At 57.1% G+C, this 17,693-nt stretch overlaps 1 protein-coding gene across 6 annotated transcripts in view; it reads right to left on the bottom strand.

The window, feature by feature from the left end:
• ST8SIA5 (ST8 alpha-N-acetyl-neuraminide alpha-2,8-sialyltransferase 5) overlaps positions 1 to 17,693 on the bottom strand; it is a 77,480-nt gene that overhangs the window by 30,430 nt on the left and 29,357 nt on the right. For 4 of the 6 annotated variants that reach the window (XM_089305175.1, XM_089305177.1, XM_051851247.3 and 1 more), the window contains exon 2: positions 14,549 to 14,656. The exons of the other annotated variants lie outside the window; for them this stretch is intronic. In XM_089305175.1, the coding sequence (XP_089161301.1) occupies positions 14,549 to 14,656 (108 nt within the window). The remainder of the gene's footprint in view (positions 1 to 14,548; positions 14,657 to 17,693) is intronic. 6 annotated transcript variants of the gene reach the window in all.

Genomic DNA, 17,693 nt, shown 5'->3' with positions numbered 1-17,693 from the left:
GGCAGTTCCATTTCCATCAGCGCCCTGGAGCCCCAGGCCCACACTGGCACGCAGCTGAGCCTGGCGTTTCTTTCCTTCCACTTGACCGCTGAGAAAACTGAGGCCGAACAGACAGAGCCCCAGGTCACCCTGGCAGTGCAGGCTGGGACTGAAGTTTGGAGTAGCCTCCGCCCTGGGCAGCAACCGCTGGGGGGTGCCCTCGCCCTCACTGTCCACCTTCCTCACTGGCCTGCAGGGGAACCTCAAGCAAGCCCACCAGCCCGTGGCAGTTCCCTAATTCACTCTAGGAGTTCACCGATTCGCCCCACAGAGCCACACAACTCTGGCAGCGGAACAGGGACATGAAGCTGCACATGGGCTCCAGGCTGCTCCTGGCCCTGCGCGTGGAATGCTGGTATCCCCTGGGAGGGACCCTCGGGCCACCCCTGGAAGGGGGGTGCCTGGTGGGGCAGAGGCTGGGAGAACACTCTTCAGGGGGCCTTTCTTAGGTGAGGAGATACCTGCCAGGACAGGGGCCAGGTGAGCGCTCAGCTCTCCTCCTGGCCTCTCTCTGGGGTTGCTGAGTGGCTGGGGTGGGGGAGGCTTGGATCCCTGGATAGCCTCAACTCCATGAGTGAATCAGGCACTGGGTGCTATGGCCCAGCACCGGGGACAGAGGACACAGGCATCCCTGGGGCATTTACCAAAGCCCTGCCTACCAAGGAGAGGGTCATTTCACAAGCGCCCTTAGGCGCTGATGGAACCAACACGTGCAAACCCGCAGACACGCGCGCCCTGAGAAATCCTAAGACAGAACTGGTTAGTACTTAGAGGGGAAAAATCCTAAAAGATTTCACCCACTAGACCGACTTTTTAAAAACCCGCTAATTGGGGCCAGCGCTGTGGCACAGAGGGTAAAGACGCTGCCTACAGTGCCGGCATCCCATATGGGCACCAGTTTGAGTCCCGGCTGCTCCACTTCTGATCCAGCTCTCTGCTATGGCCTGGGAAAGCAGTAGAAGGTGGCCCAAGTCCTTGGGCCCCTGCATCCATTGAGTCCTGGAGGAAGCTCCTGGCTCCTGGATTCGGATCGGCGTAGTTCTGGCCGTTGCATCCAGCTGGGTAGTGAACCAGTGGATGGAAGAGCTCTCTCTCTCTCTCTCTCTGCCTCTTCTTCTCTCTCTGTGTAACTCTTTCAAATAAATAAATAAAACCACTAACAGTTTAAATAATTTTAAATTTAATTTTATATATAATACCTCTAAAAATTGTACTCCCCAATATTTGTTCTTAATAATTTTAATATGACCCAATATTTATTTTTTAAGAAAAATAATTATTTAAATTATTTTAAATAATATTTTAAGATAAGAAAGCATTTTACACAACAAATTGGCCCCTACTTAGAAAATAAATGGGCGCCTTGTTCTCGTGTCATAGAAGAATACAGGCAGGGTTAGTAAGAACGAGGTAGTGGGTGTGGAGTGTTGCATAACAGCCAAGGTGCCGGTTAAGACGCCTGCATCCCACATCCAGCCTGGCCGCACTCCCCACTCCAGCTTCCTGCTAGTGCTCGCCCTGGGAGGCAGCAGGCAGTGGCTCAAGCACTTAGGTCCCCGTCACTCACATGGAGGACCCAGACTGAGTTCCCAGCTCCTGCCTCAGCTTAGCCCAGTCCTGGCTGTTGCAGCCATCCGGGGAGCGAATCAGTGGACGGGAGATCTCTCTCTGCCTCCCTAATCAATTAATTAATTGTAAATCAAGGGTTAAGTATCAAAGAGCCACAAAATATCAGACTTACCCTTTTCCTACCATGTCTCTCATGCTTGGAAACTGTTCTCTGTCTCAATCCCCTGGCAAACACACTGATCCTTCAGCTCCCAGCTCGAGTTCCCACCCTCTGGGAAGCGTTCTGCCCTCCCCACCTCTGGGCTGCCCGGACAGAGCCTCCTAATTGGAGCCAATAACCGTGTGTCATCATAGCCTGCTCACACACCGTGTCTCTCACAAACAGAACATCTCAAACACGGGGCTGCGTCTCGGTTGTCTTCATACCTCCTGTGCTCCAGAGGCAGGCGAGCGTAAAACTGCATCTCCCAGAATCCTTTGCAGCTAGGGGCCTGGGTGCAATTTAAGCTCAGACAATGAGAAGCACTTGCATGAGACTGATTTGGAGTTGTTCCAAGAGATGACTGGCGAGGCTCAAGGGATGGTTTTGCTGGGGCAGAGTGGGGCTGCGGCGGCACGGCTCATGGAAACTGTAGCACCTTCGTAATTGTATCAGAGACGGGAGCTGTCATGGCGGCTCCATGTCACAGTGCATTTTGGGGAGGCATCCCCGGAAGCTCGGCCTTTGCTAGCTTTCCCGATGACTGAGCCAGCTGTGCCCTCACCGAGTGTCTTTCTCCCTTAGCTAGCTAGCGTAGATTCTGTGTACTGCAACTTCCAACCAGGGGTCAGCCTGACGCCATGAGGAAGTGCATGACCTTGGCTCTAATGCACAGGGTTTCCCAGGCGCACAGCTGCCAGTGAGGTCAGGCAGGGATCATCATCTGCAACCTAAGCCAGAGCCACTGCGCCCTTGGAACCCAATGGGTCAGCGCAGAAGCAAGTGTCGCCCGAGCAGATGAGGAGGGGACGTCTCCAAGAGTCCCCAGGAAGCTGAAAGGCTTGGGGACGCATCTCGGATGCTGCCTGGAGCTGCCAGTGTGGCTCTGGGGAAATCACTGCCCCAACTCTGTCTCTTTTCTCCTTAAAACAAACTGAAGCGTGGCGGCGTCTCCTCTTCAGTTAGCCAGCCCTTCCGTTCCCGCACAAAGCCATCCCTGTGGTCCTGAATCCCCAACATCCCTCATATCCCAAACCAGGCAGCACACGGGGTCTTCAAAAAGTTCGTGGAAAATGGGGCCAGCATTGTGGCAAGCAGGTTAGACCACCACCTGTGACACCAGCATCACATATGACAGCTGTTCTGTTTCTAATCTGGCTTCCTGCGAATGCGCCCAGGAAGCCAGAGGAGGATGGACCAAGTGCTTGGGCACCTGCACCCATGTGGGCGATCCCGATGGAGTTCCCGGCTCCCGGCTTTGGCCCTGGCCCAGCCCTGGCTGTTGCAGGGAAGTGAACCAGCGGATGGAAGACCTCTCTCTCTGCTTCTGCCTCTCTGTAACTCTGCTTTTCAAATAAATAAATACATACATCTTTAAAAAAAAAAAAAAAAAAGATGGCCTTGGGAAATGACAGGAGTGGGGCCCTCACGAATGGAAACCCTTAGAAGAGTTCCAAGAGTGACCCCTACCCTGTCCACCTAGTGAGGCCAAAGGGGGCCCTCGCCCACAGCAGAAGGGCACCGTGCGTGTGCAAACCAACGGAGAGCTCCTGACCCTGCCACCTCCTCTCCCAGGCCCCACGCTCGGGGCCCAGTTCTCCAGCCCTGATCACACCAGGGCCAGGCTCCAGCAACCTGCCACAGCCCCTCCACCCCAGAGCCCTGGGAAATGACTGAGCCCAGCCGATCAGAAGCCTGCGAACCCCAGCTTAGCAGTTCCTGCTGCGGGAACCCAGCGAAGGCTCCTGCCCACATGGCCCCTTGCTGCTCTGTCTCCTGCCTGACCGGGGCCCCCACCCCCACCTGTGGTCCTGCGTGTGTGCCATGCCTCCTGTTTTGGGGGATGTGTCAGGACAAACACCTCTTCCTTCATGACAGTCAGGACTCAAACAATCCTTGGGGACCCTAAAAACACTCCACGCGATGCCTCAGCCAAGTCTTCGGAACTGCCCCATGCCCACGCCTGGGTGCTTAGCCTCAACTTTCCATCCGGAAAATGGAGCCAGTGGCGTTCGCTTCCTTTTCCATCCTGCCTGGCCTTTGCTTTTGGAAGATGTACTGCTCCAGCATGGTGGCAAACAATGACGGACTTAGAAAACATGACAGTGAGAGGCACTGTCCCCCAGGGTCACCCCAGCTCTCTTCTTGACAGGATGCCAGGGGCCACCTCTGAGGGGAGCCACAGAAATCCCCGTGTGGCCTGGACCCAGAGGAGGAGGCCTGGGGCGGGCGTTTGGCGTGGTGACTAAGAGATCAGTGAGAATGTTCATGTCCCACATACGAGTTACCCTACCCAGCGCAGGCTCCTGACTTCAGCTGATGCAGACCCTGGCAGCCAGCAGGGACGGTCCAGGGGACCCAGTTCCTGCCACCACATGCACCACCTGGGAGACCAGGAGTCAGTTCTAGTTTCTGGCTTTAGCTCAGCCCAGTCCTGGTTGTTATAGGCATCTGGGGAGTGAACAAATGGATGTGGGAGTCTCTCAGTCTCTCTCTTCTCTCTCTGTCTCTGTCTCTGTCTCTCTCTCTCCCTCCTCCCTCTCCTCCAGCAAATAAATAAATTTTAAAATGAGGCTTACATTTTGTGTAAGGACACATGAAAAGGTTGAGTGAAAAATGCAGTTTCAAAAACTAGGATTATCCAAAAAGAATTACACACACATTTGGGAATGCAGGGAGAAAGGAAGAAATTGTAACAAAATATTCATAGGAGAGGGGCCAGCACTGGGGCATAGCGGGTGGAGCCGCCGCCTGCAGGGCCAGCATCCCATATGGGCGGCGGTTCAAGTCCCGGCTGTTTCTACTTCCGATCCAGCTCTCTGCTGTGGCCTGGGAAAGCAGTAGAAGATGGCCCAAGTCCTTGGGCCCCTGCACCTACATGGGAGACCCTGGGGGGTTCCTAGCTTCGGATCGGCGCAGCTCCGGCCATTGCAGCCATATGGGGAGTGAACCAGCGGATGGAAGACTTCTCTCTCTGCCTCTTCTTCTCTCTCTGTAAATCTTCATAGGGGTTTCTTGGGGTCATGAGATCATGAGTGATTTTTAAAATGCTTTTCAGCATTTCGGTAAGCTTCCATCATGGGGTTATGATTCTCGTATTATAGAAAGTAGCTTTTAAAAATGTCTTTTTTTCTTTAACTCAGGGCACTCCCTCCACCTATCTCGAGCCTCCCCTTGCCTGCAGGGACTGAGGGCAGCTGTCTCGCCAGCCTTCTTTGGCTGCATCAGCATCTCCTCAGGAGTCAGACACCGTCTCTTCTTTCAGTTCTGGAAAGACTATCTCTACCTTGGCATCTCACAGGTATAAATAGCCCCGGCCGGTCACATCAGAGCCCAGCGCCTCTCAGATGCCGCTTGGCTTCCGGCAGCCAGATCCGACACTGGCACCAGCTGCACCTGTCCTGCCCTGGTCTCTGTGTCCTCACGGACAGAGGGGACAGGGCTAGGCAGCCCGGCTGCCTGCTCAGCAGGCGACAGAATCCTCTAGGTGAGAAGACAAGTGTAGACGGCTGAAGGAGGTGACCCTGGGAGCCCTGGACGTGACTTCCCCTCCTGCCCCCCAGCTCTGCAGGCTGAGCAGGCCCTGGGTCTGGCCTGCACACAGCCTGGCTCTGTAACCCCTGCCAGCCTTTCTGCAGGAGCTGGGCCCTGCAGAGGCTCCCCCGGGCCCACGCACCCTCCTTGGAAGGCCACAACACTGTGGGCCCTAGCAATCATGGCCAGAACAAGGTGAGGCCTGTGCACTTGGCTTTGTGTCTTTCACCTCCCTCCCTCTCACACATACACACTCGCAGATGACAATGGTGGTATTCAAGAGAGCAGGTGTGCAGGGAGGCCCCCGTGTCAGGTAGGAGCACACCTGTTAGGAAAGCAGGGACGGCCCCCAGCTCAGCCATGGGAACCCCGGGCTCCCGTCAAGCCCGGTGCAGAGTCTGAGAACCACTGAGAGGCTGATTTATGCCACACTGGCTAAAAACACCAGCAGCCAGATGGCACCTCTGTGCAAATTAGGAAAAGGCACTTTCTCTGCAGATACATTAAGCCCCATGCCAGCCACTTGGCTGGTCTAGTGAGCCTGAGCTGCAGTTTGGCCCTACTGGACGCTTATTTTTTTTTAAGATTTATTATTTATTTGAAAGTCAGAGTTACACAGAGAAGGAGAGGCAGAGAAAGAGTTCTTTCATCTGCTGGTTCACTCCCCAGTTGGCTGCAACAGTTAGAGCTGCACTGATCTGAAGCCAGGAGCCAGGAGCTTCTTCCAGGTCTCCCATGCAGGTGCAGGGGCCCAAGGACTTGGACCATCTTCTACTGCTCTCCCAGGTCATAGTAGAGAGCTGGATCAGAACTGGAGCAGCCAGGACTTGAACCGGAGCCCATATGGGATGCCAGCACTGCAGGCAGCGGCTTTACCCACTACACCACCATGCTGGCCTCTGAACACTTTTTTAAAGAGAGAATTTATTTTATTTTTTAATGTGTACTTATTTATTAAAAGGCAAAGACACATAGGCAGATGGAAATCTTCCATCCACTGGTTCACTCCCCAAATGCCTACAAGAGACAGGGCTGGGCCAAACTGAAACCAGGAGCCCAGAACTCCTTCTGAGTCTCCCATGTGGGTGGCAGGGATCCAACACCTGCTGCCTCCCAAGGGTGCACATTAACAGGAAGTGGGAGGTATAGCTGGGACTCGAAACCATTTTGATATGGAACGCGGGCAACCCCAGTGGTGTCTGCACCTCTGTGCCAAATGCTCACCCACCGACTTGCCTCCTTGGCTCAGGATCTTTGTTCGGTGCCCACCTTGCACGGCTGTACATGCAGCCTGACACCAGATCCTTTAAGTTGTTCTTGTCTAGTCTCCCAACAGCTCTGTGAGCTAGGTATCACTTCTCCAGTTATACCTGAGGCTCAGGCCGTGAGAGCTCACTCAGCCAGCAAACAGCCCTGCTGCAAGGGAAACTCAGGCTGCTGAGAGCCTCAAATCCATGCTCGGAAGCACATCGACACCTGACGGCCACGGTCAGAGGGTTTCCTGGTCGGCAGCCCCCTCTCTCCCTCTTCCCAAGGGTGCCAGTCCCTCAGTAAACTCAGCGCTATTTCTAGGGTCAGAACAGCTGCCGCGTGGAGAGAGCATGCCCTCCCCCCCTCCCCAAGTACAGCAGGGCCCAGAGAACAGAGCATGAGAGTCACAGGACTGGAGTTTCCACCCAGACAGAGCCAAAGGGGCAAGAAGGGCCCGGCGGTGAACCTCCGCGGGTCACAGCTGCCAGGTGCAGCCACTGCCATGAGTGGAGGAGAGCCTTGGCGGAGGCCCCTGGCTAGACCACAGCTCTGCCTCACACCCCACCCGCCCTCTCTGGGCCACTGCTGCCTGGTCTAAGGCCAGGAGTCGCCAGAGCTGTTTGGAGACAGCAGAGCTGAAAGCCAGCAGCCCGATGCTCCTGGTGTAACTCGCGCTGGTCCTGCGGTTAGTCTGCTCCCGGGGTTTTCCTCACGCCCCGTCATTCTTGGCGTGGGCGCAGGGACGATGAGACAGCCACGCCTCCTTCCCCCAGCCAGAAGGTGCTCAGGGCCCCAGAGCCTGTGTCTCATCCGTTCCCTGCAAAAGTGCACACGCCACGGCCTTACTTTCCTGGCCAGGACAGGGAGCCCTGTAAGCTCTCCTTTGTACCACGCAGGTGAACAGTCTGGAAGGTCCAGTGTATGCACCCCAGCTCAGGCTAGGGGCCCTCCTGCAGGGCTTCAGCTGTTCCCCAGGGCCCAAGCCAAGAGCTGCATCCTAGTCGCCTCCTTCCCCTCATCTCCCACCAAATCGCCCACTTGTACTTCTCCACCCCAGGCACGGGCAGATGCTGCCTCCCTGTCTCACCTGGCTCAGCCTCTGTCGGGAACACTCTTTCCTGGCAGCTTCCCAGTTGCTATCTACCTACCTCTCCATCAGAGGTCTTCTCACTGGCCCCCTGCTATGTGCCAGGCACAGTTTCAAGTCAGAATACAGCAGTGGGCAGGCAGACAGACTGCACCCTTCCAGTGCTCCCACGAGGGAGGACAGCAGCGCCAAGTCGTGCTGAGCTCTTCCCCCAAATAACGACCAGCAGGACAGGCGTCAAGGATGGCCTGTCTGGACAGGCGCCACGAACAGAGGCATGGGGCCCTGTACAGAAGTGCAGGGAGAACTTTCCAGAAGGGGAGGAGTGAGTTGATACAAACACCAAGAGCCGGTCAGCAGCAGGAGCGTCAGCTGGCAGTGTGGCTGGGACAGAGGGCTGCAGGCAGGAGTCAGCGAGGTGGGCAGCGCCAGGCCAAACTGGGCCTTGTGAGCCACCCAGGATCATGGGGACTCAGTGGAGCATTTAGGCAGGAAGGCAACAGGCTCTGATTTAAAAGTTCACACTGGTTGGGGCTGGCACTGTGGTGCAGCGGGTTAACATCCTGGCCTGAAGCGCCGGCATATCACATGGGCACCGGTTTGAGACCCGGCTGCTCCACTTCTAATCCAGCTCCCTGCTATGGCTTAGGATAGCAGTGCAAGATGACCTAAGGACCCTGCACCCGCAAGGGAGGAGACAGGCCCATGAAATAGTCTAGGGATGCGACGGGTAGGACAGCCGCTGGCTAAGGTTTAGACCAACCCGTCAGGTGGCAGAGCCATTTACAGGGGTGGGGAGCTGAGTAGGCTTGGGGTGTGAGTGGAAAGGCCCCCGGGCCGTGGGAAGGCTGCTGCAGTGCTTAGCAGACCAGGAGGAGGCGATGAGTCCGTAGGCGGGCGGCATGCATGTGTGCAGCCCAGGGCAGGGGCAGGGCTGCAGACGCACACTGCAGTCAAACACCAGGGACTCCACGACATCCCCAGGGGAGACAGGGCAGACAGAGGGGAGGAGAGGGCAGAGGGCAGGCCTGCGGCCAGCTCTGACATCCAGATGCTGGCAGAGGACGCTGAGAAGGATCGGCCGCACGTGGGAGGAAACCCCAGACACAGCCCGGCGACATGGACGCTAGGCGGAGGGAACACGCCCAGGACAGGAGGATCCACGCCACCTGGTGCCAGCAGGGGCCAAGGAAGAGTGGGGTGGAGAGGGCACCACGGCCGTGGCAAGTGGGGGGTCCCTAGCGGCCTCGACAAGAGCAGATTCAAGGGGGTGGGGACAGATGCCCCCTGGCACGGGTTGACCAGGAGCATGGTGACAGCAGCGTCCCAGTGAGGAGAGCTGAGTGTGTGGAGGCTGGGTGCTGACGCATGGAGGGACAGACTGGGTGTCCTGTGAGGCTCTGAAACCTCAGGGCAAACCCAGGCGGCGTAGCTGAGTGCTGGCAGTGAGGGAGGAGGACGTGCACGCTCAGCAGGGGGCCATGCAGGGCCGGGAGATGGCCTCTCCAGCGCAGCGAGCGCCATCCCCGACAATGCCAGCCGTCCTGGTGGCCACCGACTGCAGGCGACATGTGGCTATACAGGAAGAGCCTCTCCGGCCTCGCCCCTGCCGGTGCCCCCTAAGCTGATCCCCAGGTAGATCTGGGTGCACCGGGTCCAGCCCCAGCTCTCCTCCCTTTCCTGGCCACAGCTTCCTGCCTCTGCTGGGTGACTGGGGACCTGGCCTCAGGAGGGGGGATCCTCCCGGAGAGGGGGCGCTGCCTCCCCAGGGCACTGCTGCCGCCGAGGGTGACACTGCAGCTCTCCGCGACTCTGCTTCCTCATCTGCAAAGGGGCAGGAGGGACAGTCAGGGCGAGGCCTAAATGCCACCACATGTGCAAGTGTTGGGTGGGAGGTCAGAAATTAGCCTGTGTGTATGTGTGTGTGTGTGTGTGTGTGTGAGCGAGAGAGAGAGAGAGAGAGAGAGAGAGAGAGAGAGAGAGAGAGAGAGATGAGGAAAACAGCAGTTTCTGGGGAAAGGAATTTAATAGCCTGGGAAGCCCACCTTGGGAGCAGCCCAGGATTTTACGCTTCAAAGTCCTGCCCATACCCCGATCACTGTACAGGTGGTCTCAGCTGCCCCCCCGCCCCAGAAAAGCTCCCCTCTCAGCTCAGCATCATGTGGCTTACCCAGCCTGATAACAGTGGACAGTGAAACCTTCCCAGCCTTCCCCTCACCCAGGAGGGCGCCCTGGGGGAAGCGCCTCTGCACAGCACGCCAGCCAGCCAGGTGGGCTACCCCATCTGATAACACTGAGCAGTGAAACCTCGGGAGGAAACCCTTTGCCCCCCCTGGGGTGGGGGGGACCGGACCATCCTTCCCTTACAAGCCCCAGTGTGAACACAGACCCTGCGCTCAGCTCTCAGCCTTTCCTGAGCTGCCAGCCTGGCCTGCCAGGTGCATTCTCTCTATTAAACCATGCAACCCTGTCTTGGATGCCGTCTGCAGAGGTGTCCATTGGTTCTGATGAATGCCCTACCCGCCCCGGAAACCTTATTGGCTGATCCCTGCTCTCTGTCTCACATCTGAATTCTTGCATGAAGAGAAAACCCATTCTGCTCATCTCTGCTAACAGAAGGTGCCCAGCACGGTGACCGGCACATAGTCAGCGCCCTGTGACGCCGGGCAGCGGGGCAGCACCGTGAGACCCACACCAATCCTCGCCCCTTCGTGGGAGCGCCTCGGACTGCCACGCTCAGCCTGCAGACTTGCGGAGCACTCGCCATCTGTCCCCTGCAATTTATGACCTAATTAGACACTGTCTGGAAACAATTAGGGAACGATTCGCTACAGCATGATAAAGTGCTAAGTGGAAGGCAGTCCCGTTCCTTCCAGCTCTAAACTGTGACAATCCCAGACCCGTCCCATACAGGGCTTGCCAGACACATGGAGAGCTCGGTGCTGGCCCTGCACTCAGCTCTCCTGTGCACACAGGGCTCCCTGGGTGGCATCAGTTTGGGGCCTCTCTCTTCCCCCATGGCTGGGGCTACCCTCTGCCTCGGGGAGTCTTCCCCACCTGCTGCCGTGGCCTGCCCAGCTCTGTCCTAGACCTGGACACAGGGCTCCCTGAGGTGCCTTTAACACCTCCTCAAACCGTCTCATCTCAGACAGAAGGGCCAAGGCTGGTGTGGGATTGGGAAGAAGGAGCCAGCAAGGCCGGCCAGGCCACCTGTGGGCTGTGCCTGGGGCTGGGGGCGAGAGAGCCCTGGAGATGTGTGTGCAGAGAGTCCATTCCAGTCTCCAAGGTCGGAGACTTGGGGAATGCCTGAGCAGACGCGAAGTTGGAGGTGCACCTGCAGAGTTCGCTGTGAGGACACAGCTCACAGAAGGTGCAGTCAGGGAGAATCAGATGGCTGGGGCCAGCGGGGAAGGCTTCAAGGAGCAGGCAGGGTGGGAGGAGCACAGCGGTGACAGGACTTGGATGCGGAGCAGAAGCCAAGCGGGGTCCTGTGGGCTGTGGGTATGGGCCAAGCTGAGAGTCGTTCCAGCTGCTGGGACAGCCTCGGAGGGGTGCCTGGATCAGCTGCTTCCACCCGGGGAACTGGAAGAACCTCTCCTGGGATGTCCTGAGGCAGTGGATGCGACACTGCTCACCAGCGAGAGTGCAGCAGCCTCTGCCTGCCCTGGAACTGACGCTGGGCGAAGGCACTGAGCTGGCCAGGCTGGCCAAGGGCGCCGCCTCCCCTCCCGGAACTGCCGGGCTCCGCGATGGGCTCCGCAAAGGACTCTGGGCCGTTGGTTGACCTGCGGCCCCACCCCCTCTACTCTGCACACCTCTCTTCCCAGCCAGCCACCATGACCCTCACACACTTCTCTCTGAGAAAAACCTTCCAGAGGGGTAAATCTCCAAGGAAACATTTGGGAACACCGAAGCCACACCCTGCTTTCTTACCACGCTTTTGCTAATTCCCTGCCTCATCCACCCTTGTACTTAGCACTTACTGAGCACCTACTGCACGCCAGGTGCCACCCTGGGTGCTGGGAAGCCATGGCCGAAGAAGCACAGTCGCAGTCCAGTTCAGGAGAGGATGCAGCACTCCCAGTCGGAGCACCCGGGTGAGACCCGTCCTCACAGCCGGCCTTCTTCCTCAAAGCATCCGCTTATGCAGGAACATTCGCTGACTACAGAAAGCATTCCAGGGCCGGCACGGCAGTGCACTGGGCTAAGCTGCTGCTAGTGTACCAGCACCCCACACCGGAACGTCATTTACAGCCCCGAATGTCCACTGCCGAGCCAGCTTCCTGCCAAAGCGCCCGGGAGGCAGCAGCTGATAGCCCCAGTGCTTGGGTCCCTGTCACCCATGTGGGAGACCTGGAAGGAGTTCCTGGCTCCTGGGTTCATCCTGACCCAGACCCAGACATGGCTGTTGAAGCCATTTGAGGGGTGAACTAGGTCAAAGATTGCTCTTGCTTGCTCGCTCTCTCTCTGTTACTCTACTTTCCAAATAAATAAATGTTTTTTTTTTTTTTTGACAGAGTGGACAGTGAGAGAGAGAGAGACAGAGAGAAAGGTCTTCCTTTGCCGTTGGTTCACCCTCCAATGGCCGCCGCGACCAGCGCGCTGCGGCCGGCGCACCGTGCTGATCCGATGGCAGGAGCCAGGAGCCAGGTGCTTTTCCTGGTCTCCCATGGGGTGCAGGGCCCAAGCACCTGGGCCATCCTCCACTGCACTCCCTGGCCACAGCAGAGAGCTGGCCTGGAAGAGGGGCAACCGGGACAGAATCTGGCGCCCCGACCGGGACTAGAACCCGGTGTGCCGGCGCCGCTAGGCGGAGGATTAGCCTAGTGAGCCGCGGCGCCGGCCAATAAATGTATTTTTTAAAAAGTTATCTCAATCTACTCTTCAAAGCAGTTTCCCTAAGGATGCTTCTCGGACAACGCCTTGTAGACCGAGACTTGAAATGCTAACGCTGTAGGCCAATGCATATCTTATAACTCATGCACTTTCCAGTCCAGCCCGGACTCCCCCTAGCCTGTGTCCAACGAGAAGACATAACCACAGGTTTTACGAGTGCTCCCGGGCCTGGACTTTCCTTGTGGTCCTCTGGGAAGCTGTCCAGACTGATCGTCGGGGCTGGCTCCTTCTTGTGGTCTAGTGCGGCCGTGTATGAATCACCGGCTTCCCTGCCACTCTGGGTGCTCTGCTTAGATCTGGTATCTCCTGACTTCCTTCCTAAGCCCCTGTTAATAATACATGCTAACAGGTTGCACCACATTTCAACACACCACGCAGCTATAGATAGCAAAATACAGCACGCGCTGAATTATTCAGTGGGTGAACTACACCACGAGGAGCATCCTGCGTCCCAGACACGCAGGGCTGTTCACTGGGATGATGTATACGGCACCCTCGTTAGCTGTTCCCCTGAGCCCTGCACTCTGCTGCCAGGAGCCATCCTACCCGCAGTAAGGAAGGCAGAGCTGCACACGCGCCAAGGAACAGATCTGCGATACATGGTTCCGTCCCATTCCATTAGCCATTAGATGCACACATGTTACGTCTCTCATAGCCGTGTGTACTCTGGGGGTCTCCTAGAAACTGAAATCTGAAATTGGCATTGCCCGAGAAAGATCTAGAACGTGCACTCAGGACATTTACTCTGTGGCTACGGGAATTTTGTGGCCAAGCAGTGGCTCCCAGAAGGACATCGGCTCAGCAGGCAATGACATGGGCTAAAAGGCACCTGAATTGCAAACTGAGTGGACACAGGTCAGTGCTGTCTCGGACCCAGGGGGATCACAGCAGACAGGAAAGGGGAGGCTGCAGGAGTCTACCCAGGAAGACCAACACCTGCCGACTTGCCTGGACCATTGGCCACGCAGGTGTGTGGGTCACACTGCAGAAGGGCCAGCACTGCAGGCTCAGCAGGAGAGGACCACCGTGGACACCCAGGGGCTGAGAGGCCGGCCGGGGCTCCTGCTGCATGTACATGGAAAAACTAGGTCCTCCATAAGGTGCCCTCCAGCCCCGGCTATGGCCAGTGGCCAGCCCCACACCCCCAGGGCTGTCTGTGGCCCTTTGCTTGCCTGGCTGCTGACACTGGAGCCACACCTGTACGTTTTCAAAGCACCAAACGGAACCACAGCATCAGGGGTCCCTGGGAACTCACAGAACTTCTCCCTGCAGGGTCAGTTTAATCATTAGCTGGCAAAATCCGCAGCAAGGAAAACTCGAGTCTTTCCCCCAGAGAAACAGATCTGCATGTCACCCCTACTCACACATGCAAACATGAAGGAAGTAAATACTCACAGGAGCCCCAAGTGGAGAGAGCATCAGACCTTGTCCATCACAGCTCCCCACCAAGCCCCCCTGCGACAAGTGTGTCCGCCTGGGACCTCCTGTTTGCAGTCACTCAGCCATCACCGCTGAACTCCCCTTCCTGAGGACACACCGCGCCCTGGACTACTGACTCTCAGCACGAACCTCAACTCTCAGCCGTGTCTGCATGGCAGGGCTTATGCCCCAGTCAAGGGCAATGCCATCTGTGCCTGGGCAGTGGACTTCTGAGGGTAGGGAACTCACATCTGACACCCATGCCCTGGGGACACCCCACACACACCTGACAACCGATACACAAAATCCTCACAGTACAGACGGACCTGTGCTCCCCGCCCCACCCTACCCAGCAGTGGAGGGGGCCGGTGATTCCCCAGCTTGTCAGGACTGGACCCCACTCATCCTCCATGCCCACTCACCCCTCATGGTAAAGGAGACAGGTAGGTTCAGTGAGCTTTGGGCTGCTGGAGGGAGCCCTGGGGTTGAGTAATGTGGGAGGAGCTGCAGGGACACCCTCCCCGGTCCCTGGGACCCTCCGCCGGGGTCTGTACCTGGAGTTGGCGTCACTGCCGCTCGGCACTGCGTGGTCGTCGGTGATGTTAAAGAGCCCCGTCCAATTGGCCAGCTGGTCGCCACTCTGCCAGCCAGACTGGAGGCCTCTGTGCGGAAAACGAGGCAGTCGGTACTGAGGCATTTGTTGGGTTCAGTCTGCCCACCAGGGAGCCATGTACTGGGCCCGAGTAGTCACTCACTTAACCGAGACCAAGCTGAGAACAACAATGACACAGCCTGCAGCCCGCAGCCCGCAGCCCACACGGGGTCCGCGCGCCTCCTCTCCACCCCTCATCTTGGCCAGCAGGGCCGAGGGGACCTGTGGTACACACAGGGAGGCTGAGGCTTAGTGGGGTTGAAGCCGCACGCTCCTCTACCTCTTACGCGGTGCCAGCCCTCAGTTCCCAGCTTAGACACTGAAACCAGACAAGTTCCGGTTGCCGGCGCTTTGGCCACCTCCGAGGCCACTCAAAGATTTGAATGCAATCAAGAGTTTCCCAGCACAAAAGGAAACTGCTCCAGGGTTTAGGACAATGGGACCCAACCAGCTCACTCTCCCCCATGCACCTGACTAAAATGACAGCAAAGGAATCAACACAGGGGCCAGCGCTATGGCACAGCCAGTAAGGTCACCGCCTAAGGTGCCAGCATCCCATATGGGCGCTGGTTCGAGTCCCAGCTACTCCAGTTCCAGTCCAGCTCCCTGCTAATGCACCTGGAAAAGCAGTGGAAGATGGCTCAAGCAGTTGGGCCCCTGCACCCACGTGGGAAACCCGGATGAAGCTGGCTTTGGTCTGGCCCAGCACTGGCTATTGTGGCCATTTGGGGAGTGAACCAGTGCATGGAGAATCTCTTTCTCTCCCTACCCCTCTCCCTCTCACTGTAACTCTACCTTTCAAATAAATAAATAAAGTTAAAAAAAAAAAAAAAGAATCAACACAGACATGGACGTGGAGAAGTGGGGAGAGAAGGAACTAGCAACAACCTTTTGGAAGACAAAAAACAGATGAGCTTAGGCCAGAAAAGAAAAATGTGCCTGCCTACAAGAAGCAGATCTACTCCCAGTGCCCAGCTCAGCAAGGCTCAGGCCTGGAGGGCCAGGGACAGCAGAGGTAGGAGTGCAAGACGGTGCTGGAAGCAGAGGACACTTCCCAGTCTAGGTAAGGAGCAGGTAGAGAACCCACCCCTGCCAACACACCACATCCACCCTCCCTGGCCACAGCAGGCTGCGCACGGCACCTGCCCACTGCACAGACGTCAGGAAGTGTGCTCCCGGGGCAGTGGGCCCAGAGAAGTCCTGCACAGACGTCAGGAGGTGTGCTCCCGGGGCAGCGGGCCCAGAGAAGTCCTGCTCAGTTCTCGTCATGCACAGACGCTGCACTGCAAGCAGCCAGAGCTGGCTGCAGAACGCTGGGCCTGCCCACCTGCCCAACGAGTTCGGCCTGGGATGTGTTTCTCGGATCGGATCAGCTCCGGAGAAACTGCTGTGGCAGAACGGGTGGTAACCACCCACTCACCCTGGCACTGTGGACAGCTGGGCTTGGACAGGTCTCTGTGGTGGGACTCTGTCCTGGCCACTGGAGGATGATGGGCAACAACCCCTCCTCTGTGCCCATGAGCGACTCTGGAAATGGGCGTCTGGCCTCAAGGTTAAGACACCTGCTCCCGGCCGGCGCCGCGGCTCACTAGGCTAATCCTCCGCCTAGTGGCGCCGGCACACTGGGTTCTAGTTCCGGTCGGGGCGCCGGATTCTGTCCCGGTTGCCCCTCTTTCCTTTTCCAGGCCAGCTCTCTGCTGTGGCCAGGGAGTGCAGTGGAGGATGGCCCAGGTGCTTGGGCCCTGCACCCCATGGGAGACCAGGAGAAGCACCTGGCTCCTGCCATCGGATCAGCGCGGTGCGCCGGCCGCAGCGCGCCGGCAGCGGCGGCCACTGGAGGGTGAACCAACGGCAAAAGGAAGACCTTTCTCTCTGTCTCTCTCTCTCACTGTCCACTCTGCCTGTCAAAAAAAAAAAAAAAAAAAAAAAAAAAAGACACCTGCTCCCATATCAGAGTGCCTGGGCTCCATTCACAGCTTCAGCCCGATTCCAGCTTCCTGCTGACACAGGCAGACCTAGGAGGCAGCAGGTGACAGCTCAGGTGATTGGGTGCCTGGAAGACCTGCACTGAGGTCCTGGCTCTTGGCTTCAGCTGAACCCAGCCTCAGTCATTCCAGGCATTTAGAGAGAAAACCAATGAGCTCACTCTCTCTCTCTCTCACTTTCTGTCTTTCTTTCTGCCTTTCAAATAAATTTAAAAACAAACAAACAGAAACCCCTAAAATGTCTCCAGACTTCGGCAGCAAGATTGCCCTGGTGGAGAGCCACGGTCACACAACAAGGCACAGAGTTTCCAAGGAAGCAGCTAGCGACTGGCTGGCCCCAAAAGATGAATGAGCCATTAAAAAAATAATAATAAAAACATTTAACTTGAAAACCAGAGAACAAAACAACCAGAAAAACAGGGGAAAACAAACATGAAAAAAGATGCTCAATAAAACTTTTAATAAAAAAAATAACCCCTAAGCTAAGGGAAAGGGGCAGCAGGTGGTTTGGGGACGGGAAGTGGTCCCCAGCAGGGAGCTGCTACCCTCAGGTGACTGCACTCCCCAGGCTTCGGTACCCGTCTGCGGCGAGGCAACCACTTCAGATGTCCCCAGTGTCCTAGACAGAAACATCACCACGGAGCTGAGCTGCTTCCTCTGATGCCCTGTGCCCCTTCCTGGGTGGGCAGCTCACCTCCCACCGGCCCGTGCACCCACCCCGTTCTGCAGCCAGGCTCGGGCTGAGGAGTTAGTTCCCTTGGGGCCCTGCCAGCAGAGAGCTGTACACAGGAGGCGCTCAATCCATGCTTTGCTGAGCCCTGCTGCTTCCCTTCCCACCCTCTCTGGTCTGCAGACCCTGGAGAGGAAGCAGCTAACCTCAGGACCCTCAGGACAGAGCCTGGGGCCAAAGCAAACAACGGTGCAGCTCTTAGTCCATTCAGAAAAGAGCCGCCTTCTGGCTCTCTTCTCATTCAATAACTTCTTCATTTATTCATTTCTTGAAGCGATCCGGTTTCACTTCAAAGACATCAGCAGTATTTCTTGGGCAGAATTCGGGTTTGG

The sequence above is a fragment of the Oryctolagus cuniculus genome, chromosome 10 (genome assembly GCF_051225735.1).
Source record: "Oryctolagus cuniculus isolate XC-2025 breed Fujian yellow rabbit chromosome 10, ASM5122573v1, whole genome shotgun sequence".
Classification (NCBI taxonomy): Eukaryota; Metazoa; Chordata; class Mammalia; order Lagomorpha; family Leporidae; genus Oryctolagus; species Oryctolagus cuniculus.
This window is presented reverse-complemented; position numbering and strand designations above follow the sequence as displayed.